Genomic DNA, 24941 nt, shown 5'->3' with positions numbered 1-24941 from the left:
ATTAGATTTTAGCTGCCACTCGAATGTCCATTATACCAGCCTAGCTGTCCTCGAAGCTTATCATTCCCCTCCTCGCAGTTCACAAGTTTTGTGTGACCTGTAAATTTTGAAGTAGAGTCCTGTGCAGCAAAATCCCAGCTGTTGCCATGTATCAACAAAAGCAGGGGTCCCCACAATGGCCCCTAGGGAAGCCCATCATTTATCTTGTGTCGGTCAAAAAAATATTCACAACTTCGTTTCCTGTCACCAGCCAAATTCATATCCTTGCTGTCACTTTTCCTTTTGTTCCATGGTTCTCACTTTGCAGGCAAGTCTGTGACAGTTTATCAAACGCCTTTTCAAAGTTCTTGTGCGTTGCATCAACCATGTTACGCTCATCAACCTTCGCCAAAAATTCAATCAAGTCAGATTTGCTCTGAAGAAATTGTGGTTTCCCCTAAATAATTCACATTTGTCCATGCCAGAGCTAATTTAATCCCAGATTATCATTTCTAAAAGCTTTCCCATTACTGATGTTCAACTGACTGTAGTAGCTGGGGGTCATCCTTATCCCATTTATTTTTAAACAAGGCTGTAACATTTGCAATTCTCCAGTCCTCCAACAACACCCCTTTGTAAGGGGGATTGGAAGGTTGTCAGCACTGCAAGAATTTCCACCCTTCCTTCCCTCAGCATCTTTGCACGGATCCCATCCAGTCTTAGAGCAGGAGACCATTCGGCCCATCAAGTCTGCACTGACCCTCTGAAAGAGCACCCTATCTTGGACCACTCCCACGCCCTGTCCCCAGATAACAGTTGGACACAAAGGGGCAATTTATCATAGCCAATCCACCTGACCTGCACATCATTGGACAGTGGGAAGAAACCGGAACACCTGGAGAAAAGCCACGCAGACATAGGGAGAACATGCAGACTCAACACAGACAGTCAACTTTAAGCATAGCCAACCTTTCTAATGGCTCCTCTTAGGTTTTTTTTGTCCATTCAGTAGGTTAACTGTTACCTCTTGCAGCATCTTCTTTCTTGGTAAAGACGGATGCAAAGTACTCATTTAGTACCTCAATTGTGCCTTCTTTCTCCATGCACAGATCCCCTTTTTGGTGCATCATCAGTCCCACCCCACCCCTTACTGCCCTTTTATTATTTATATGCCTGTTGAGTTGCTGATTTTCTTTGCTGTTTAGCTGCTAGTTACTTCCCATACTCTCTCTGACTCCCATTTCCTTTTTCACTTCCCCTCTGAACTTTCTATATTCAGCCTGGTTCTCACTTGTATTACATCCTGATATTTGTCATATGTCCCCTTTTTCTGCTTCATCTTACTCATTGAGGGAGTTCTGGCTTTCCGCCCTCATAGGAATTACCTCTTCTGAATGACTGAGTGTTAGACTGTAAGATGTTGCAAATTTTTTCATCTTTCTAACCTTGTTCACTGAAGTTTATTTTGTTTGTTGCAAAAAAAAAAAAACATGGAATCTTGTGCCTTTTTTCTCTTTGTAAATACCTTGGATCTCTAACTTTGTCTACCTTAAACAAAATGTTACTGGCCCCTAGCTGGATTGTGCCAAAAACCTGTAAGTCTGGTCCAGGGTCATAGGCTGTAACCAAGCATAACACCCAGAGGACGAAAGGGAACAAGTGCTGCCATGCAGAATTGTGCACGAGGAAGACTTCATAAAAATTAAATCAATTTTCTGGAGCTAAAATTGATGCTAATAATGGGGGATTACCATTGACCAGAAACTGAACCGGACCAGCCATATAAATATTCTGGCTACAAGATTAGATGAGAAGCTGGGAATTTCCAAGAGTAACTCATCTCCTGACTCACCAAAGCCTGTCTACCAACTACAAGGCACAAGTCAGGAGTGCAATAAAATATTCTCCACTTGCCTGGATGAGTGCAGCTCCAACCACACTCAAGTAGTTCAAGGCTACCTAGGACAAAGCAGCCCATTAGTCACCTTCAGCATTCACTCCCTTCTCCACCAATGCATCTGTCACCAGTGTGTACCGCCTACAAGAGGCAGTGCAACATCTCATCAAGGCTCCTTCGTCCGCACTTCCCAAAGCCGGAACCTCTGCAACCTAGATGGAGACGGGCAGCATGGGAACACGCCACCTTCAGGTTCCCTACCAAGCCACACACCATCCTGTCTTGGAACCATATTGCCATTCCTTCACTGCCGCTAAGTCAAAATTCTGGTTCTACCTTCCGAACAGCATGCAGGGTGTTCCTGCAAGACTCCAACTGCAGTAGTTCAAGATGGTAGCTCACCACCATCTCAAGGGAAATTAGGGATGGACAATTAGGGGGCAACATGGTAGCCTTGTGGATAGCACAATTGCTTCACAGCTCCAGGGTCCCAGGTTTGATTCCGGCTTGGGTCACTGTCTGTGCGGAGTCTGCACATCCTCCCCGTGTGTGCGTGGGTTTCCTCCGGGTGCTCCGGTTTCCTCCCACAGTCCAAAGATGTGCAGGTTAGGTGGATTGGCCATGATAAATTTGCCCTTAGTGTTCAAAATTGCCCTTAGTGTTGGGTGGGGTTACTGGGTATGGGGATAGGGTGGCGGTGTTGACCTTGGGTAGGGTGCTCTTTCCAAGAGCCGGTGCAGACTCGATGGGCCGAATGGCCTCCTTCTGCACTGTAAGTTCTATGACAACTTAGGCTGGCTGAGCCAGTAAATCCCACATCCATGAATAAATAATTAAAAAATTATAAACCAACCAAATACATTTTATTTTGATTTTTGCATCATATCTCACACTACTCCAATACAGCCTAAACATCTGTACAGAAAGGACAACTCTAAAGAGATTTCAAGTAAATACAGATTGTTCTAGCTGTACAAGCATCGGTGCATAATAGTCAAGATATCTGGAAAATAAATCATTTTAGCAGAACCAGTCTTTCAAACTGACATCAAAACAAATAAAATGTCAATGTGTACACTGGTAACTGTTGATCATAAATGGATCAACTGGAGGAAAAGTGAATGGAAACTTACTTTGAAATAGGGTTTACACTGGCCTCAACAACAGATAGGACCTTGCAGTTTTTGATATTTTCTGGAAATTCTTGAATCCCTGAAAGACATACAAGATTTGTTTTACGTTTGTAATCATTGCACTCACTTCAATTTCTCTGTGAAATGAAAAGTGGACTCAGTAGGACAAGATGAAGACATGCAGAGGCTAGAACTAAATGCCACAGATAAATACAGAACGATCGTTCAAACTTCCTTCTCACATTTTATTTTATTTTAGTCTAAAATCTGTTTATCGCTGTTATGAAGCGTACACATGCTTACATTGTAATCAATCCTTCATAGCTTCTTAAAAAGCAAGTCTGACTGGTTAAACTACAATAGTCTTGTTCTTACAGCCATTTGCATGAGGAAAGCCGTATAGTTTTTCATGAACAGTACAATAAAAAAATCGACCGGGCCATATTACATCAAGAAACAATCTTGCGGATGGCTTCATTTACAGCAATATTGATGCTCAACTTATCAAATAAAGATGTTACGTCACTCGTTCTTTAATAACACAGGAAACTCTTACTAATTGTAGTTCCATGCAACGTTTCACTGTCGACAATTATAACACACAGTTAAGTGGAACCGTATTAAAATTCAACAATTTTGATTGGCCTAAGTATTAGACAACCAATCCTTTCAAATCCCATGTTGCATTATTGCAAAAGATTCAGCATCATTGCAAATAGCTCCAACTAGCCTAAAATGGGAATGTTCAAAGCTACTAACTCACCTGTCAACAATTAACCATTTATAATTTAAAATGACTTGTATTTTTAAAAAAGTGTTTAGATGTGATTGGTAAAGCCATGAGTTATAGTGGTCAACTAATTAAATTCACTTCATGGTATGGAATTCGAAGATTGTGAGTGATCTTTGGGAGGTCATATTCTGTGTTTGACTTTCCAGTGAAAATGTAGCAGTGGTTATGATGATCAATTCAGGAATTATTTTTTCATAGTGTGCAGATGGATGTGAAGCCAAGTATTTGCAGGTGAGAATGTCTGTCCCACACTGCCTGCTGAGTTCGGAATGGCAGAAACAAATATTGCAGACTGGAAGGTCTGCTTTTTTTAAAAAATTGCTTTCATCTGGTGTAGAGTACTACAATGCAGCATGCTGTTGGCATATATAGTAGTCTGACATGAAGAACAGGCTTGTGGATGATGCAGTTGGCAGAGCTGCTGAAAGAGTATTTTCACGACATAGCTTTTGATTTAATATAGGTTGCTTTGCTATTTCAGGAGTATCAGGGCTACGAACACTGGAAAATGTGAAGGATCTGTTTTCAAATGGTCAATGGAGGAAAGAATGAAGAGAGTGGCCTTTGACCCAATCAAAGCAGCCACTTTCACGGACCACAATCTATTTCAGTCCTCACTACTGCATTTTAAGAAAACCTTAAACAGAAGCAGAGTTAAAATGTGTGAGGTTGCTCAGCAGAGCACATGATTGTGATTATAGAAATAAAAGTTTGAAGCTGCCTCACTCTGAAGCCACGCTCTGCTTAATTGGAGTTGCACAACCGCTCCTAAAAATTACAAGGTGGTGAAGGAACAGCTGGCAGAGGTACAATACCACATGACCACAGCCACCACCCATCCACCAACCATATAATGAAATATCTCAGTGCGAATCTGCAAGCTGGTGTGCCTTTACTGCCTTGTGAGATTGAACTTTTCTATAGTGCAATCGAATAACCTTTGTCAATGCATCCAATAACTGAACTAATTCTTAAATGGCTATGCAGGTAATTTGTATGCTAATAAAGCAATGCAGGTATATAAGTGTTAAGAGGTAAAACACAGAGTGCAAGAGCGTTGGCAAATGGAGAAACAACCTAGTATTTGTAGACAATAGCTAGTCTAGGCTATTGGAAGGCAAATAGGCCTTGGTCTACCATATAGACAGTAGCATCTGAAACCCAAAACGTAATCGGCCCCAAGGGTTTTGGTTGAAGGATATTCGACCAGTAGCTCTGGACACAACGAGATTATTTTGTTAATTCTTCATTCAGATTAAAACTAACAAATGCGCAACACTGTAAAGCTGGAAACTTTACACAAGATTTCTTGACAAGATGCTAATCTGTTGAACTTTTCATTAATAGACTCTGCACATAAAAATGTGACACAACAAGAATTAACTAAAAACTCTGAATTAGTTTAAAACGTGGGATGATTAAATTACAACTCCTTGGACGTAGAAAGTATACTGCTAAACAGGGCCATTCAGCTCACGGATTCCAGGCTGGAAGCATGTTGGTACACAGAACCATTTGTTAGCTGGCAACAGAGCACATCATTTGAACTATTTCAGGGCAAAAATGACAAACTATTTCTTTCATAGAATACAGCTCTAAAAGACAAGTACTTTCAGGTCATTCTTAAATTGAATGTTTTCTGCATACTCTCCACGCCGACCAATCCCAGGAGTTCATCGGTTATTCATTTCTGAAAAGGGCTATTGTACAACATGTGAACCAGACTGGGAGGAGTTTGCTGCAAGTCAGGTTCACAGTGAAACTAGCTGGGAGGAGTGTGCTGCAGATCAGAATCACTGTGAAGCAGACCAGGAGGACTGTGCTGCAGGTGAGAAGTGTGCTGCAGGTCAGGTTCACAGTGAAACTAGCTGGGAGGAGTGTGCTGCAGGTCAGGATCAGTGTGAAGAAACCAGGAGGAGTGTGTTGCAGGTCAGGATCAGTGTGAAGCAGACCAGGAGGAGCATGCTGCAGGTAAGAATCATTGTGAAGCAAGTCAGGAGGAGTGACCTGCAGGTCAGGATCACGGTGAAGCAGACCGGGAGGAGTGTGCTGCAGGTGAGAAGTGTGCTGCAGGTCAGTTTCACGGTGAAGCAGGCCGGGAGGAGTGTGCTGTAGGTCAGGATCACTGTGAAGAAACCAGGAGGAATGTGCTGCAGATAAGGATCACTGTGAAGCAGACCAGGAGAAATGTGCTGCAGGTAAGGATCACTGTGAAGCAAGCTGGGAGGATGAGCTGCAGGCAAGGATCATGAAGCAGACCGGGAGGAGTGTGCTGCAGGTAAGGATTACTGTGAAGCAGGCAGGGAGGAGTGTGAAGAAAGGTTGGAATAACTGAAGTGCGAGAGAAAAAGAACAATCTATGGCATCACAATTCATAGTGAGGAATTGCTGCAATCTGATGCCGACTGATACTTGGATAGTCACCAATTATAATTGATGTAAGATTCTTGCGCCTCTAAATTCCTTGCAATTTCAATCCTCGCAAACTCAATCCTTCAAACTCTTTCCCGCTAGTTTGTAGTCTACACAATACACCGAGCAATGTAAAAGATACCTTCATTGTTTCTTTGCTCTAACCAAATAAATTTTATCCTCAACCCCTCAAAGACATCCTCTCTCTCCAGCACTGTAATGTTCTCCCTTAATTAATGCTGTCATCCATCCTCCTTTCTTTCGCACCTTTCCTGAATACGATATATTCAGGAATATTTCATACACAGTCCGACCCTTTTTATTACCACGACATCCAAATTTCACATGGCTATCTACCTTATTTACCCCACTCCGTTCACATTCATGCAATATTTCTGACCATATTTCATTCCCCCTTATGAGGAGGTGATGGCATAGTGGTATTGTCACTGGATGAGTAAATCAGAAACTCAGGGTAATGTTCTGGGGATCCGGGTTCAAGTCCCACCACTGTAGATGGTGAAATGTGAATTCAATAAAATTCTGGATTTAATAGTCTAAAAATTACCAAGAAACCATTGTCGATTGATAGTGCCAAGGATTGTCAGAGGATACAACAGGATATAGAGAGATTGGAGACTTGGGCACAGAAATGGCAGATGGAGTTTAATCCGAACAAATGCGAGGTGATGCATTTTGGAGGTTCAAATCCAAGTATGAATTATACTGTAAATGGCAGAACCCTTAGGAACATTAACATATAGAGGGATCTGGGCGTACAAGTCCACAGTTCCCTACAAGTGGCAACACCGGTGGCCAAGCTGATTTAGAAGGCATAAGGCATGCTTGCATTCATCAGCCGGGGCACTGAGTACAAGAGTTGGGAAATCATGTTGCAGCGAAATAAACCTTGGTTAGACCGCATTTGGAGTATTGCGTGCAATTTTGGTCACCACATTATCAGAAGGACGTGGAAGCTTTGGACAGAGTGCAAAGAAGGTTCACCAGGATGTTGCCTGGTCCTGAGGGTGTTCGCTATTGAGATGGTTGAATAAACTAGGATTGCTTTCCCTCGATAGACGGAGCCTGAGGAGAGATCTGATAGAGGTCTACAAAATTGAGAGAGGAATAGACAGGGTGGATAATCAGAGGCTTTTTCCAAGGGTGGAAGTGTCAATCACAAGGGGCACAGGTTCAAGGTGAGAGGAGGAAAGATTAAGGGAGATGTGCGGGGTAAGTTTTTCACACAGAGTGGTGGGTGCCTTGAACACACTGCCAGAAGATGTGGTGGAAGCAGGCACATTGGCAACATTTAAGAGGCATCTGGATGGATAAATATGAAATGGAGGGATATGGACCAAGTATGGGAAGAAGGTTTTTTTTAGAAAAAGGTTGGGCACAGGCTTGGTGGGCCGAAGGGTCTGTTCCTGGACTGTTTTTTTCTTTGTTCTTTAAATTGTTGTAAAAAACTCATTTGATTCACTAATGTCTTTTAGGGAAGGAAATCTGCTGTCCTTACCTGGTCTGGCGTAAATGTGATTCCAGACCCACAACAATGTGGTTGACTCTTAACTGCCCCTCAAGGAATATAGGGATGGGCAATAAATGCTGACTCAGCCTGCGATGCCCATGTCCCATGAACGAATAAAAAAAAAAATTCTCTCTTACTCTGGTCCCCACCTAACATCTTAATATTTCCGACTCGAGTGCTATCTGTCTCTCCCAATTCTCTATACATCTTGTTTCCCTCTTTAATATCTTCTGGTTCCCACAGCCTGGCCACTAGTTTAAACCAGGGTTTCTAAAACTTATTTGGCCACAGAACCTTTTTTGACCGTCCAAAAGTAGTGACAGAACCCTTCGAAACTTTGAAAGAGTCATCAAGGAGGCAGCACGGTGGCACAGTGGTTAGCACTGCTGCCTCACAACGCCGAGGTCCCAGGTTCGATCCCGGCTCTGGGTCACTGTCCATGTGGAGTTTGCACATTCTTCCAGTGTTAGCGTGGGTTGCACCACCACAACACAAAGATGTGCAGGTTAGGTGGATTGGCCACGTTAAATTGCCCCTTAATTGGAAATAATGAATTGGGCATTCTAAATTTTTTTTAAAAAGAAAAGAGTCACCCAGACTCGAAACGTTCGCTCGCTTCTCTCTCCACAGATATTGCCCGATCTGCTGAGATCGTCCAGTAGTTTCTGTTTTTGTTTCAGATTCCAGCATCCGCAGTAATTTGCTTTTACCTTCAGAAACATTATTCTGCTGAGGAGTTAAACCACAGAAATTGATTGTGCAAAACAGATTTATGAAAGTTTTTTCTGTTTCTTATATGCATACATTTGTTATAATTTAAAAGCTCTCTTGTTCAACAAAGCACTTAACCTTCTTTCGGTCATTTTAAATGGGGGGGCGGGGTGATGCTGGAGAGCTGGATTCTTATATCAGGCACACAAACACACACACCTCCCGCGCCTTCACACACTCGCCCACACTCCCTCAGACATACACACGCGCCCACACACACGCACCATTACTTTGACTCCATGTTATGGCCCTAATTGCCAGAATAATATTATAATAATGATATGCAGCTAACAAAATCATGTTAATTGTCATTTAGTTGGTGCTCAATCAGTTTACCATATTAAGAGGTTTCTTTTGGAAATCCTGGAAAACTGTTATGATGGTAGCAGAGATTTGAAACACACCAATTAATACAACAATGCAAAAATACTCGATCCAATGCATCATACCGATCTAAACAACCAGATTCAGGATGTTTTCCCCCTTTACATACATTATGGAGCATCCTTGGAAATGTGAATAGATACCCACAACAAAAGGAGTTTCATTTATATAACTACTGTTCTTCAAATGAGTGGCAATTAGCTGTTTTGCATTATTCAGAGCTTTGCTGCGCTTTACTGAAAATACTGCAGTTTCCCCATGCCCGCAGCATTTGTTTACTGTGGAATTACTCCACACAAAAAAGGCAACTGCAGAAATGCAGTGTCAAAATATTAGCGTATAGCAATGGGACAGTTTTCTTTTTAATTCAAAAATTCCTTCCCCAAATTAGTGTCAAACTGCCCAACACAAAACATTTTACCACGCAATGTTCCGGAATAAATTATTTCAGCCCCTTCTTTATTTCAAAATGAGTCAGCTAGCTTTAGGAAACATTAAGAGAATTCAGTGGGAAAATACATAATTCATCCAGCAAATCAAGTGCAAATCCAATGCAGAATACCTATACCAACTCTATCTCAAATAAAACATTTTAAGGTTCAAGTGCTCACATCCCCAACTTTTTCAGTTAGATAAATTACTCATCATTTGACTAAAAGCAGCCAAAAACCTCTTTTGCAAAAAGCACAACACCACGGATGCTGGAAATCAGAAATAAAAACAGAAAATGCTTGAAATACTCAGCCTGTCTGACAGCATCTATGGACGTTAACCTTTCAGATATTGACCTTTCATCAAGACCCTTCTCAACAAAACCTTGCTCGCCTTTGTGGTTTCTATATGTAGCATTATCTGGTGGAAATGGTCAAAGCATCAATATTGGACTTTTTAAAAAAATATAAATTTAGATTACCCAATTATTTTTTCCAATTAAGGGGCAATTTAGTGTGGCCAATTCACCTACCCTGCACATTTTTGGGTTGTGGGGGCGAAACCCACGCAGACATGGGGAGAATGTGCAAACTCCACCCGGACAGTGACCCAGAGCCGGGATCGAACCTGGGACCTCAGCGCCGTGAGGCAGCTGTGCTAACCACTGGGCCACCGTCCTGCCCTCAATAATGGATGATTGACCTCTACTCTTAACTAGCAGCATCGCCAGACACCATTGAACACCACATAGCGCCTTCTTCCCTTCACTCATGCTAATTTCAGCTTTTAACCAGACCACTTGCGCCTTCGAAGACCTGGATTCTAAGGGATAGTTTACTAGTTTCCCAAAGCAATTATTTTATAACAGATCAACACAAAAGTGGGGGGATCGACAGGACCAGATAAGTTTTTGAAAGATGGGTCATTAGCCTTGATCATGCCTGACCGTCACCCGTCTTCATCCCATCTTTTTCCACTTTTGTCCTCAAACTTGTTCCACTTGCCCTGCTATCAACCCCTTATGGACCTCTCCCTAAACCTTTTGTACAGCTCTGTCCAACACACCTTTCACTTTCAACCCTCACTCGCATCCCTCTTTAGGTGCGTATAGGGCTGGCTTAGCACAGTGGGCTAAACAGCCTGCTTGTAATGCAGAACAATGCCAGCAGCGCGGGTTCAATTCCCATACCGGCCTCCCGAACAGGTGCCGGAATGTGGCAACTAGGGGCTTTTCACAGTAACTTAATTGAAGCCTACTTGTGTCTATAAGCGATTATTATTATTATTATTAACACATGGTTGAACGTAGACAGTATGGTGGCACTGTTGCTTCACAGCGTGAGGGACCCCGGTTCGATTCCTGGCTTGCGTCACTGTCTGTGCGGAGTCTGCACGTTCTCCCAGTGTCCGCATGGGTTTCCTCCGGGTGCTCCGGTTTCCTCCCACAAGTCCTGAAAGACGTGCTGTCAGGTGAATTGGACATTCTGAATTATCTCTCAGGGTACCCAAACAGGTGCCGGAGTATGGCGACTTGGGGATTTTAACACTAACTTTATTGCACTGGTGATGTAAGCCTACTGGTGACACTAATAAAGATTTTTTTTAAATTAACATACATTGTAGCCACCGAAAATGGCTGATTCCCTATTAATTTGGCCAAAACCCGATTTAAAATGGCTAACCGAAAAGGCTGATGGGAAAAGCAGCCAACAGGACACAAACGGACAGCTGCAGACAGAATAGCGTATTCGGCTCTGGGGAAGTCGGCCCAGATCGATACTCAAGACTATTAGCAGCACATCAACCCAGACATCTGCAGCTTAATCGGCTATCCCCAGGAACAATTGCAACATATTAGCAATTGAATGCCGGGCCAGACCTGTCGGCGCCTGCAGTGGCCGAAACAAAGACAGGTGAACGACCACCCCTCGATTGAGGAATCGCCCGTTATTGGACATATCGAACACAGTGATTGGGAACAAGTCCAATCACTTGGGACTCAGGGTCAAGGGCCCCCCGAGAGGCGGGAAGCCCCTGGGCCCTATAAAGTGAGGGGCCAAGTTCAGATCTCTCTCTCTCTCCCTTCTTCACCTGCTCGCAGCCTTCGCAAGAACCTTCAGCAAAGAATCGTAAGTTTGACTCCAGCGATCGCTACCCGATAAAGACTCCTAGCCATCGACCCGTATCAGCCTTTTGAATCCCGCAGGCCAGATCCGATTCGATAAGCCATTAGTTTCCCTGACCTGGTGGGCCCTTCCTAAAGTTAAGTATTGGCCAGTAGTGATAGGTTTCTATATAGATAGTAGGATTATTGTGTAAGCATTAATTGTTGTATATAATAAATGACTGTTGATTTCAATCTTACTAAGCGGTGTGCTGACTTATTAATCATAACTTGAGCTTGAACCACGTGACGGTATCAGAAAGATACCTGGCGACTCGTGAGCAAAGGTGACATAATCAGAGCTAATAAACTAAGGCTAAAAAGAGCAACAACATGCTCCATTTCCATACGTACATACTCATCTCCATCTCTTCCTCTCCCTTTTCCCCATCCACCCCGAGGCGAAAGTGAAAATGGACGGGTTACATGGAGATTGCAGTCGATGCAATGATGGGGGGGGGAAATGGTGGTTGTGGTTAAGGAGACATGATGAGTGAAAGACAAGTTACTCGGCAGGGACAACCTCGATCATTTCAGCTTGGCTGGAGATGGACCTGGGGGGTCTCAAAGGTGAGCCACCAAAACTCATCTTAAGAGACCAAGTGTTGGTGACTTAATGAAATTCAAGAAAGCTAGAAAATATTGAGAGAGAGATATATTGATAGAGATGGGAAAAATTAGGAAAAAATCATTACAGTAAGTCCATATGAATGAAAAACTATATATTCCATAAATGCTTCGGCCTTCAAGTTATTTTTGTGCTCAATCCATTTTGAAGAAATCGTCGTCTTGAAAAGGTTTATCTTAAAGCAACACAGGTTAATATGCTGCACAGAAATCACCTGCGCACACAATGCTGGGCTACAGCATACAATGTTAAACAATACCCACCCAATCGTAATATATTATCACAATCTCAGTAACAGCCCACAGTTCATATGTACAATATATGCTTTGCATAATAGATAATCCACCACAAACTAATATGACGCATACGAAAAGTTATACAATACACCCGGAAGTAATTTGCATCGAAAAGTAAAATGTTCACAGGAACCAAAGTAAATATTTTCACATTTTAGTATGTGACAACATGGATTCGAAAGCAGGTTTTTAAAAATCTGATCTATGTCAATAGGTACTCAAGTGCGAACAGCTGAAATTAGTCACTCATGGCTGAGTATCAACCAGGAAAGGCATTTGGGGAAATTTAATTCAAAAGTTCCAAAATTAATGGATAAAAGACTGACGTGTCAGGATTATGAATGCACCGTGAAGGTCAACCCTGAAAGTTGCCCAGATGCTTGCAGCATGGAATCACCTCACAGAAGGAAGCCATTCAGCCTATCGTACCTGTGTTGGTCTTTGAAAGAGCTATCTAATTTTGTCCCAATCCCCTGCACATTCCCTGGACCTGCAAATTTTTATTTTTCAAGTATTTATTGAATTTTCCTTTGAACGTTAGTACAGATTCTGCTTCCACCACTCTTTAAGGCAGCGCATTCCAGATCAAACCTCATTACATTAAAAAAAAACATCTTCCGGTGGTTTTTTTTTTGGCCAATTACTTAAACTGGAATCCTTGATTATCAAACCCCCTGGCGGTGGAAACAGTTTCTCCGCATCCTGCCCATCAGAACCCCTCACAGTTTGAGCACCTGCTCCAAGGAGAAAGTCCCAGCTTCCACCCGACTCCTGTTGGCCTTGTGATACTGTTGTCCATATTGGGAATGACCGAAGCCATTGTCTTCATTCCCAATGACAAACTTTGTTGCCAAGCCACCAATTGAAGTTGGTTCCCTCTCGAGGCGGAGCCAGACTATTGTGACCTCAAGATGAGCTTCCAATCATATACCTGCTGTCACCAAGATTTTCACCTGTGTCATCCCAGATGACCATAGGCTGATTTCCCTTTTGAGGGGGAAGAGCTGACTGGTGGTGATTTAACCTCAGGTGAGGGGTAAGGTTGAGAAGGCTTTTACTTCATGAATAGCCTCAGCTGGTACAGGAATTGAACCCGTGCTGTTGGCCCCACTCTGCATCACAAACCAGCTGTACAGCCAACTGAGCCAAATCAGTCCCACCTTTATAACACTGCCCTTCTCCACCCCACTTCATCTCATCCACTGTTGATATGCTTATCAGTATCTTTTTCACCTCTGGATTTGACTATTTCAATGAACTCGGGCAGCACGGCAGTATAAGTGGCTAGCACTGTGGCTTCACAGCGCTAGGGTCCCGGGTTCGATTCCCCGCTGGGTCACTGTCTGTGCGGAGTCCGCATGTTCTCCGTGTGTGCGTGGGTTTCCTCCGGGTGCTCCGGTTTCCTCCCACAGTCCAAAGACGTGCAGATTAGGTGGATTGGCCATGATAAATTTCCCTTAGTGACCAAAAAGGTTAGATGGGGTTATTGGGTTGCGGGGATAGGGTGGAAGTGAGGGCTTAAGTGGGTCGGTGCAGACTTGATGGGCCGAATCGCCTCCTTCTGCACTGTATGTTCTATGTTCTAACTCCTGACCAGCCTCCCACATCCCACTCTCTGAGAACTGGAGGTCACCCAAAACTCTGCTGTCCATAACCTTATTCACACCATGCCCTGTTCATCTCTCACCCCTGTGCCAGCCGACCCACGCTGTCCCCTGGTTAAGCAAAGTCTTCATTTGAAAATTATCCCAGCTTTCCTTCCCCATCTCTTATAACCTTCACCAGCTGCACAACTCGACCAGATATCTGCACTCTCTAGATATGAGCATCACTAATTTGAATTGCTGCACCACTGGCGGCCATGCCTTCTGCTGCCAAGGCATTAAGCTCAGGAATTCTCCGCTTACAGATTTCCTTCTATAAGATACATCTTAAAATTTACCTCTTTGTCCAAGCTTGGGCCACCTGATCTCATATCTCCGCATGTCGCTCGGTGTCATATTTTGTTTCATAATGTTCCTTTGTTCCTTAGGGTGTTTTATTACATTAAAGCCCCATTGTACATACAAACAACCCCATACACCTGTGCATTGACCATGGCTAATCCATCTAACCGTACATCTTTTGACTGCTGGGGGGAAACCCGGGCCCCTCGCATCGTGAGGCAGCAGTGCCGCCCTGCAATCACATCTCCAAACTAATTCACGCCACTTCGCTAAAATTCATATTTGACCTCAGTTTGCAGGGTGTGCTGAAATAGAATTACAAATTGAATGTTCCATGTCATCTGTCAATGCAATTGCTTATGCTAATTTTCAATGATACAGTCATGTTCAACTTTCCCTGCTGGTCAACAAAGCAAGGGAATAGGTATAGGAAAGGCTCATCACCCAGTGTCTTACAGAAAGCAACTTTGGTGCACACACAAGTTCAACAAAACTGTCTCCCACCCCTAAATTCGCACATGCTGGTTCAAGAGAGAGGGCCTTCAGGCCAAGGATGTTTGAAAGAATTCTCGCCACTTGTCATCGACATGACGTCTGGGGCTATTGGAGTAACAGTAATGGAAGTTTACCCAGGACAGGCCTGACCCAGAAAACAGGGGCCATTGGCAAAGGGATAGGGGAAATTAAGTGGTTCATCTGTAGTGTTTGCAAACTGCATTCTCTGGAAGTCTGCTGCCAGCCACCCTATTTCCCTCCCAATCATTTGTCCCAGTAAGGGTTGTCCCACCATCTGCCTCACATTCCAGGCCTTATTCAATCTTGCAACTGTCCTCAGAATCCAGGCTTTGTGATGCTCACATGCCGCATTTGATCCTTACTCATCTGGCAGCTCCCACTTGGGCACCATGCCCGACAAAGCCACACCAATACATTGCTCAGCAACTAGAGGCAGGCACACTGTACACACACATCCCTCTCTGCCAGAACCAACAGCAAGTCTGTTCCCTTTCTATTGTTGTGTTGTAAGCTCAGAGTCACATTGTTTTTTATATTTAAAGTGAAATATATTTCAAGTACACCTCTGCCATAACAAAGGAGATGGGGGAGACAATATCAAAAAAAAATCTCAAACCAGCCAAATTCCATAATCAAAAGTTGGAATTCCATCAAACCTAAATTTCTCAATCCCGCATCATGCACATCTGCGAGTTTGAGAGGTGTGTACATAGCACATTCAGAGAGGTGGTCACACTGCAAATTAGGAGCAAGGAGGCAGAAAGGGACTAGGTGACTGCCAGGCAGTCCAAGATGTCCAGGCAAGTAGTGCAGGAGCCCCCTGATTTATTTTCCATTTTGGATGCTGGTGAGGGCATTGGCTCCTCGAAGGAGTGCAGTCAGAGTTAAGTTTGCAGCATCATGGATAGATCAACTGTATAGAAGGGGAGGAAAAGGAAAGGAAGAGCAGTATTAATAGGCAATTAGATAGGAATGCATGTAGTATTCACAAAAGGTTTAATGATTTCAATGTATCAATTGAGCTAAATGGGTATGATTTCATTGCCATTAATGAGATGCGGTTACGGTGATCAAGATTGGGAACTGAATATCCAAGGATATTTAGCATTTTGCGGTAAGGCAAAAGGAAAAGGAGTTGGGGTGGCGCTCAGGGACTAGATCAGCACATCAATAAGAGAGGATCTTAGATCAAAGGATAGAATCAGTCTTGTGGAGCTTAGAAACAGCAAGGGGCAGCAAACATTGGTGGAATATGTTTATCGGTTGCCAAACTATTGTGGTAATGTTGATCAGCGTACAAATCAGGAAATTAAGAGCTATGTGTAACATGGATAATTCAGTATTAATGGACGACTTCAATTTATAAGGAGATTGGGCTAGCCAAATCAGTACTAATGCTGTAGAGAATGAATTCCTGGGATGTGTAAAAGGTTGGTTTCTGGAGCAGCATGTTGAGGAGCCAAATAATGGCCAGGTTATTTTGGATTCAGTGTTGTGTAATGAGAAAGGGCTAATTCATAACTTTGTTGTAAAAGAGCCTTTGGGAAATAGTGATTATAATTTAAAAGAATTTAATCAGAAGTTTGAATGCGATATAGCTCATTCTGAGACGATGGTCTTAACTCCAAATGTAAATTGTGAATGTATGAAGGGCAAGTTGGCAATGGTGGATTGGGAAAATACACAAAGATTTGACAGTAGACATGTCATGGCTAGTATTTAAAGGAATCTATATGGTCTGCAAGATATATATATATATATATATATTCATCCAAGGCACAAGGATTGGGAGCAATTTAGAACCCAGCAAAGGAAGACCAAGAAACTGATTAAAAGGAAAAAGAGAGTGAGTGTGCAAACTAGCAAGGAATATAAATGAAGACTCTAAAAGCTTCATTAGGTATGTGAAAAGGAAAGGCTAAGCTAGGACAAATGTGGGCCCATTAAATGGGGACAGGAGAATTTATAATGGAGTACAGGGAAATGGCAGAAAAACGGAACTGTTACTTTGCATCTGTCTTCTGGGAAGATGATGCACAAAATCTTCCAGAAAGGTGAAGCAACCAAAAGACGTGTGAAACTGAAAGAAATTATTATTAAAAACGTAGTACTTGAAAAGTTAACTGGGTAGAACATTGATAAATCCCCTGGACCAGGTGAGCTTCATCCCAAAGTGTTGAAGGAGGTGGCTAGAGAGATAGTGGATACATTGGTGGTGACCGTACAAAATTCTGGAGATTCTGGAAAGGTTCCTGCAGACTGAACAAACGTAATCCCACGATACAAGAAAGGAGGAAAAGGGAGACAGAACTACAGCCCTGTTAGCTTGATGTTAGTAGTAAGGAATATGTTGTAATCCATTAAGAACGTGACAACTGGACATTTAGAAAAGAATGGACAGAGTCAACTTGGATTTATGAAAGGAAAATCACATTTGACAAACCTGTTAGGAGTTTTCGGAGGATGTTACTTGTAGCATAGATGGAGTGCCAGTGGAGACTTTTTACAAATTCATTTACGGGATGTGGATGTCGCTGGCTAGACCAGCATTTTTTGCCCATCCTTAGTTGACGTTCAGATGGTGGTGGTGAGTTGCCTTTCGCTGCAGGCCTGAAGGTGTAGGTACACCCACAAAATTGTTAGTGAGGGAGTTCGATGATTTTGACCCAGCAACTGTGAAGGAACAGCAATATATTTCAAATTCAGATGGTGGGTGACTTGGAGGGGAACCTCCAGGTGGTGGGGTTCCCTGGTGTCTGCTGCTCGTGTCCTTCTAGATGGTAATGGCCATGTGTTTGGAAGTTGCTGCCTAAGGAGCCTTGGTGAGTTCCTGCAATGCATCTTGTAGATGGTGCTCACGGCTGCCACTGTTTGTCCGTGATGGAGGATTTGATTGTTTGTGGAAGGGGGAACAATCAAGCGGGCTGCTTTGTCCTGGATGGTGTCTGCGCTCATCCAGGCGAGTGGAGAGTATTTCATTACACTCCTGACTTGTGCCTTGTCGATGGTGGACATCTTTTGGGTGGGTGGGGGGGGTGGGTTGGAGGTTCTACCTTCTGAGTTCTGATGAAAGGTTGTCGACCTGAAAAGTTAACCGTTTCTCTCTCCACAGATGCTGTCTTTCCTGCTAAGCATTCCCAGCATTTTCTGTTTTTATTCCAGCTTCTCTAGTGCTTCCACACAACAAAGCCACCCATCCCTAGTACAAATTAAGTCCCAACTTTTCCATACTCTAATGAACTCACTTGGAAACAAGAATTAATAATTGAGCAGAGATTTAAAAAGCGCGGGAGCTGCGAGTCGAAGCGGAGATTTAAAAAGCGCGGGAGCTGCGAGTCGGAGCGGAGATTTAAAAAGCGCGGGAGCTGCGAGTCGGAGCGGAGATTTAAAAAGCGCGGGAGCTGCGAGTCGGAGCGGAGATTTAAAAAGAGTGGGAGCTGCGAGTCGGAGCAGAGATTTAAAAAGATTGCGGCTTAGTTTCGGGAGCCGTTCGGAGGAGGAGGAGCAGTTTCTGTCTGGGAGAGAACCAGAGAGCATCTGAGACCCTTAGAAGGTAAGTAAGTGATTTTTACTCATTTTTACTTTTATTACCTTTTCAAATTGTGTGTGTGTGTGTGGTGGGGGGGGGGGGGGGGGGAGAGAACTGAAGTGACATCACAGAAAAGCTGTGACCCGAGTGGCTGGTTGGGAATCTACACTAAATTAAAAAAATTAAGCATTGGTAACTAATTAAACATAATTACTTAATTATAATTTAGAGGGGTATCTAAGCCAGAGATCGGAGAGTGCTATATTTAGCTTTCACATTTATAGTAGAAATCTAGTGCTAGGAAACAGATAGTTAACAGTATCTTTAAAAACATTTTTAAATCTTTTAACTTTAATTTACTAATTAATTGATGCCATGTCAGTTAGAGGGGTGCTGTGTTCTGACTGTGAGAAGTGGCAGGTCCGGGAGGCTTCCAGCGTCCCGAATGGCTTCATCTGTAGAAAGTGCACCCAACTGGAGCTCCTCACAGACCGCATGGTTCGGTTGGAGCAGCAATTGGATGCACGTAGGAGCATGCAGGTGGCGGAAAGCGTCATAGATGGCAGTTATATAAATGTGGTCACACCCAAGGTGCAGGCAGAGAAATGGGTGACCACCAGAAAGGGCAGGCAGTCAGTGCAGGAATCCCCTGTGGTTGTCCCCCTCTCGAACAGGTATACCCCTTTGGATACTGTCGGGGGGGATAGCCTATCAGACGAAAACAGCAGCAGCCAGAGCAGTGACACCATGGCTGGCTCTGATGTTCAGAAGGGAAGGTCAAAGCGCAGAAGAGCAATAGTAATAGGGGACTCTATAGTCAGGGGCACAGATAGGCGCTTCTGTGCACGTGAAAGAGACTCCAGGATGGTATGTTGCCACCCTGGTGCCAGGGTCCAGGATGTCACCGAACGGGTAAAGGACATCCTGAAGGGGGAGGGCAAACAGGCAGAGGTCGTTGTACATATTGGTACTAAGGACATAGGCAGGAAGGGGCATGAGGTCCTGCAGCAGGAGTTCAGGCATCTAGGCAGAAAGTTAAAAGACAGGACCTCTAGGGTTGTAATCTCGGGATTACTCCCTGTGCCACGTGCCAGTGAGGCTAGAAATAGGAAGATATAGCAGCTAAACACGTGGCTAAACAGCTGGTGTAGGAGGGAAGGTTTCCGTTATCTGGACCACTGGGAGCTCTTCCGGGGCAGGTGTGACCTATATAAGAAGGACGGGTTGCATCTAAACTGGAGAGGTATAAATATCCTGGCCGTGAGGTTTGCTAGTGTCACACGGGAGGGTTTAAACTAGTATGGCAGGGGGTTGGGCACGGGAGCAATAGGTCAGAAGGTGAGAGCATTGAGGGAGAACTAGGGAAGAGGGACAGTGTGGCTCTGAGGCAGAGCAGACAGGGAGAAGTTGCTGAACACAGCAGGTCTGGTGGCCTGAAGTGCATATGTTTTAATGCAAGAAGTATTACAGGTAAGGCAGATGAACTTAGACCTTGGATTAGTAATTGGAACTATGATGTTGTTGCCATTACAGAGACCTGGTTGAGGGAAGGGCAGGATTGGCAGCTAAACGTTCCAGGATTTAGATGTTTCAGGCGGGATAGAGGGGGATGTAAAAGGGGTGGCGGAGTTGCGCTACTGGTTAGGGAGGATATCACAGCTGTACTACGGGAGGACACCTCAGAAGGCAGTGAGGCTATATGGGTAGAGATCAGGAATAAGAAGGGTGCAGTCACAATGTTGGGGGTTTACTACAGGCCTCCCAACAGCCAGCGGGAGATAGAGGAGCAGGTAGGTAGACAGATTTTGGAAAAGAGTAAAAACAACAGGGTTGTGGTGATGGGAGATTTCAACTTCCCTAATATTGACTGGGACTCACTTAGTGCCAGGGGCTTAGACGGGGCAGAGTTTGTAAGGAGCATCCAGGAGGGCTTCTTAAAACAATATGTAGACAGTCCAACTAGGGAAGGGGCGGTACTGGACCTGGTATTGGGGAATGAGCCCAGCCAGGTGGTAGAAGTTTCAGTAGGGGAGAAGTTCAGGAACAGTGACCACAATTCAGTAAATTTTAAAGTGCTGGTGGTCAAGGATAAGAGTGGTCCTAGGGTGAATGTGCTAAATTGGGGGAAGGCTAATTATAACAATATTAGGTGGGAACTTAAGAACCTAGATTGGGGGCGGATGTTTGAGGGCAAATCAACATCTGACATGTGGGAGGCTTTCAAGTGTCAGTTGAAAGGAATTCAGGACCGGCATGTTCCTGCGAGGAAGAAGGATAAATACGGCAATTTTCGGGAACCTTGGATAACAAGAGATATTGTAGGCCTCGTCAAAAAGAAAAAGGAGGCATTTGACAGGGCTAAAAGGCTGGGAACAGACGAAGCCTGTGTGGAATATAAGGAAAGTAGGAAGGAACTTAAGCAAGGAGTCAGGAGGGCTAGAAGGGGTCACGAAAAGTCATTGGCAAATAAGGTTAAGGAAAATCCCAAGGCTTTTTACACGTACATAAAAAGCACGAGGGTAGCCAGGGAAAGGGTTGGCCCACTGAAGGATAGGCAAGGGAATCTATGTGTGGAGCCAGAGGAAATGGGCGAGGTACTAAATGAATACTTTGCATCAGAATTCACCAAAGAGAAGGAATTGGTAGATGTTGAGTCTGGAGAAGGGTGTGTAGATAGCCTGGGTCACATTGAGATCCAAAAAGACGAGGTGTTGGGCGTCTTAAAAAATATTACGGTAGATAAGTCCCCAGGGCCTGATGGGATCTACCCCAGAATACTGAAGGAGGCTGGAGAGGAAACTGCTGAGGCCTTGACAGAAATGTTTGGATCCTCACCGTCTTCAGGTGATGTCCCGGAGGACTGGAGAATAGCCAATGTTGTTCCTCTGTTTAAGAACGGTAGCAAGGATAATCCAGGGAACTACAGGCCGGTGACCCTTATGTCAATGGTAGGGAAATTACTGGAGAGAATTCTTCGAGACAGGATCTACTCCCATTTGGAAGCAAATGGCCGTATTAGTGAGAGGCAGCATGGTTTTGTGAAGGGGAGGTCATGTCTCACTAACTTGATAGAGTTTTTTGAGGAGGTCACAAAGATGATTGATGCAGGTAGGGCAATGGATGTTGTCTATATGGACTTCAGTCAGGCCTTTGACAAGGTCCCTCATGGTAGACTAGTACAAAAGGTGAAGTCACACGGGATCAGGGGTGAGCTGGCAAGGTGGATACAGAACTGGCTAGGTCATAGAAGGCAGAGAGTAGCAATGGAAGGATGCTTTTCTAATTGGAGGGCTGTGACCAGTGGTGTTCCGCAGGGATCAGTGCTGGGACCTTTGCTGTTTGTAGTATATCTAAATTATTTGGAGGAAAATGTAACTGGTCTGATTAGTAAGTTTGCAGACGACACAAAGGTTAGTGGAATTGCGGATAGCGATGAGGACTGTCAGAGGATACAGCAGGATTTAGATTGTTTGGAGACTTGGGCGGAGAGATGACAGATGGAGTTTAATCCGGACAAATGTGAGGTAATGCATTTTGGAAGGTCTAATGCAGGTAGGGAATATACAGTGAATGGTAGAACCCTCAAGAGTATTGAAAGTCAGAGAGATCGAGGTGTACAGGTCCACAGGTCACTGAAAGGGGCAACACAGGTGGAGAAGGGCGTCAAGAAGGCATACGGCATGCTTGCCTTCATTGGCCGGGGCATTGAGTATAAGAATTGGCAAGCAATGTTGCAGCTGTATAGAACCTTAGTTAGGCCACACTTGGAATACAGTGTTCAATTCTGGTCGCCACACTACCATAAGGATGTGGAGGCTTTAGAGAGGGTGCAGAAGAGATTTACCAGAATGTTGCCTGGTATGGAGGGCATTAGCTATGAGGAGCAGTTGAATAAACTCGGTTTGTTCTCACTGGAACGAAGGAGGTTGAGGGGCGACCTGATAGAGGTCTACAAAATTATGAGGGGCATAGACAGAGTGGATAATCAGAGGCTTTTCCCCAGGGTAGAGGGGTCAATTACTAGGGGGCATAGGTTTAAGGTGAGAGGGGCAAGGTTTAGAGTAGATGTACGAGGCAAGTTTTTTTTTTTTACACGGAGGGTAGTGGGTACCTGGAACTTGCTACCGGAGGAGGTGGTGGAAGCAGGGACGATAGTGACATTTAAGGGGCATCTTGACAAATACATGAATAGGATGGGAATAGAGGGATACGGACCCAGGAAGTGTAGAAGATTGTAGTTTAGTCGGGCAGCATGGCCGGCACGGGCTTGGAGGGCCCAAGGGCCTGTTCCTGTGCTGTACATTTCTTTGTTCTTCGTATCGTTAATATCATCCCGGTTTCCAAGTCATCACTTGGGAGGGTAGCTTTTCTGTTTGCTCCAAATATCAGAGTTGCTCGGCCACCTAATATGACCATAAGACGTAGGAGCAGAAGTAGGCAACTCGGTCCTCCGAGTCCCATCTGCCATTCAACGAGATCACAGTTGATCTGATAAAATCCTCAACTCCACTTTCCCACCTTATCTCCATAACCCTTGATTCACATATTGATTGAAAATCTGTCTATCTCAGCTTTAAACATATTTCAGTGACCCAGTCTCTGCACCCCCTCAGTAAAGAATTCCACTGATTCACTACCCCCAAAGGGGCAGCACGGTAGCATTGTGGATAGCACAATTGCTTCACAGCTCCAGGGTCCCAGGTTCGATTCCGGCTTGGGTCACTGTCTGTGCGGAGTCTGCACATCCTCCCCGTGTGTGCGTGGGTTTCCTCCGGGTGCTCCGGTTTCCTCCCACAGTCCAAAGATGTGCAGGTTAGGTGGATTGGCCATGATAAATTGCCCTTAGTGTCCAACATTGCCCTTAGTGTTGGGTGAGGTTACTGGGTTATGGGGATAGGGTGGAGGTGTTGACCTTGGGTAGAGTGCTCTTTCCAAGAGCCGGTGCAGACTCGATAGGCCGAATGGCCTCCTCCTGCACTGTAAATTCTATGATAATCTATGAAAGAAGAAATCCTCCCTCATCTGTCTTAAATGGGTGACCCCTTACTCTGAGATTATGCCCCCTGGTCCCAGACTCCCACAAGAGGAAATATCCTCTCAGCATCTACCCTGCAAAGCCCCCTGAGAATCCCATGTGTCTCAATAAGGCTGCCCCTCATTCTTCTAAACTCCAATGAGTACAGGCCCAACCTACTTGACGCTCATCCTTTCATACCCGGGGTCAACCTAACGAACCTTCTCTGGACGAAAATGTTCGATTCTAGGTTGTGTTGAGTTATTGCTTTAAACCAGATTGACTGATGGATGCCGTAATGGGCTTCCACATTTAGAGGGTAAATCCAGGTATGATTCCTGCTTCTGCTTTCTTCTCATCAATGCCAGTGGAAATGTACAGCATCAGTAGCTGCTGTGATTTACCCACAGTCAAAATAAATGACTAAACACACCGTGCAGGTTCACAGAACTGCCAACTCAGCAAGTACCAATAGGCATTGTTCACTATTTAACATGGGGATGGGGTATACACTGGAGTGGAAATTGTGCAGAAGAGGAAGAAAGTTAGTTTGAGACGTAGGAGAGAAAGTAGTGATACTTGAAGACAAAGGTGAAGGGGAAAGATTGGAGGAAAGAGGCGCGGGAAAGGAAGGAAGGCTGGGTGGAGGAAAATCATAGAATTTCTAATCATAGAATTTACATGCTGGAGTAGGCCATTTGGCCCATCGAATCTACACCAACCCTTTAAAGAGCACCCTACTTAAGCCCACACCTCCACCCTAACCCCATTTAGCCCTTTTGGATACTAAGGGCAATTTAGCATGGCCAATCCACCCAACCTGCACATCTTTGGACCGTGGGAGGAAACCCATGCAGGCACAGGTAGAACGTGCAAACTCCGCACAGACAGTGACCCAAGCCAGGAATCGAACCCAGGTGGTGCTGTGAACAACAGTGCTATCGTGCCACCCAATACATTATGATTGCTGTTCCCAAGGAGTGCCTTCACTTGGTGGTCACTCATTGTACAATGGATCTAATATAGCCTGCCCTCTGGTTGGTGTCAGAATGTGCTGTTCGAAGATTGTCTCTTATATAGATTAGAATCCCCCGTGATTGTCGTTGTACCTTTCTGACAAGTTCCCATCATTTTGTTTCCATTATACCATGTCCTACCATGTGGTTACTGTTCGGGGGCCTGTACACCACGCCCACAAATGATTTCTTGCCTTTATCGTGCTTCATCTCTACCCAAACCGCTTCTACATTCTGGTTTCTTGAATTTATGTCATGCATTTCTATTATATTAGTACCATAATTAATTAACAGCCTCCCTTCCACATTTTCCTAATTTCCTGTCCTTCCTAGATGTCCAATCTAAGTCAGACTGCAGCCATGTCTCCGAAATAGGGATCCGTTCATCAGATATTCTTTTTTGAATATATTATGTGGACATCGCTGGCTAGGTGTGCATATATTGCTCATACTAATTGCCCTTGTTCAGGGCATTTAAGGGTTTACCATATTGCTGTGGA

At 44.3% G+C, this 24941-nt stretch overlaps 1 protein-coding gene across 3 annotated transcripts in view; it reads right to left on the bottom strand.

The window, feature by feature from the left end:
* Nucleotides 1-24941, bottom strand: part of erbin (erbb2 interacting protein) — a 354311-nt gene that overhangs the window by 178199 nt on the left and 151171 nt on the right. For all 3 annotated transcript variants that reach the window (XM_072515927.1, XM_072515929.1, XM_072515928.1), the window contains exon 4: nucleotides 3010-3088. In XM_072515927.1, the coding sequence (XP_072372028.1) occupies nucleotides 3010-3088 (79 nt within the window). The remainder of the gene's footprint in view (nucleotides 1-3009; nucleotides 3089-24941) is intronic.

Source organism: Scyliorhinus torazame, chromosome 9, assembly GCF_047496885.1.
Source record: "Scyliorhinus torazame isolate Kashiwa2021f chromosome 9, sScyTor2.1, whole genome shotgun sequence".
In the NCBI taxonomy this organism is placed as follows: domain Eukaryota; kingdom Metazoa; phylum Chordata; class Chondrichthyes; order Carcharhiniformes; family Scyliorhinidae; genus Scyliorhinus; species Scyliorhinus torazame.
The sequence above is the reverse complement of the archived record's forward strand: the minus strand, read 5'-3'. Positions and strand labels throughout refer to the sequence as shown.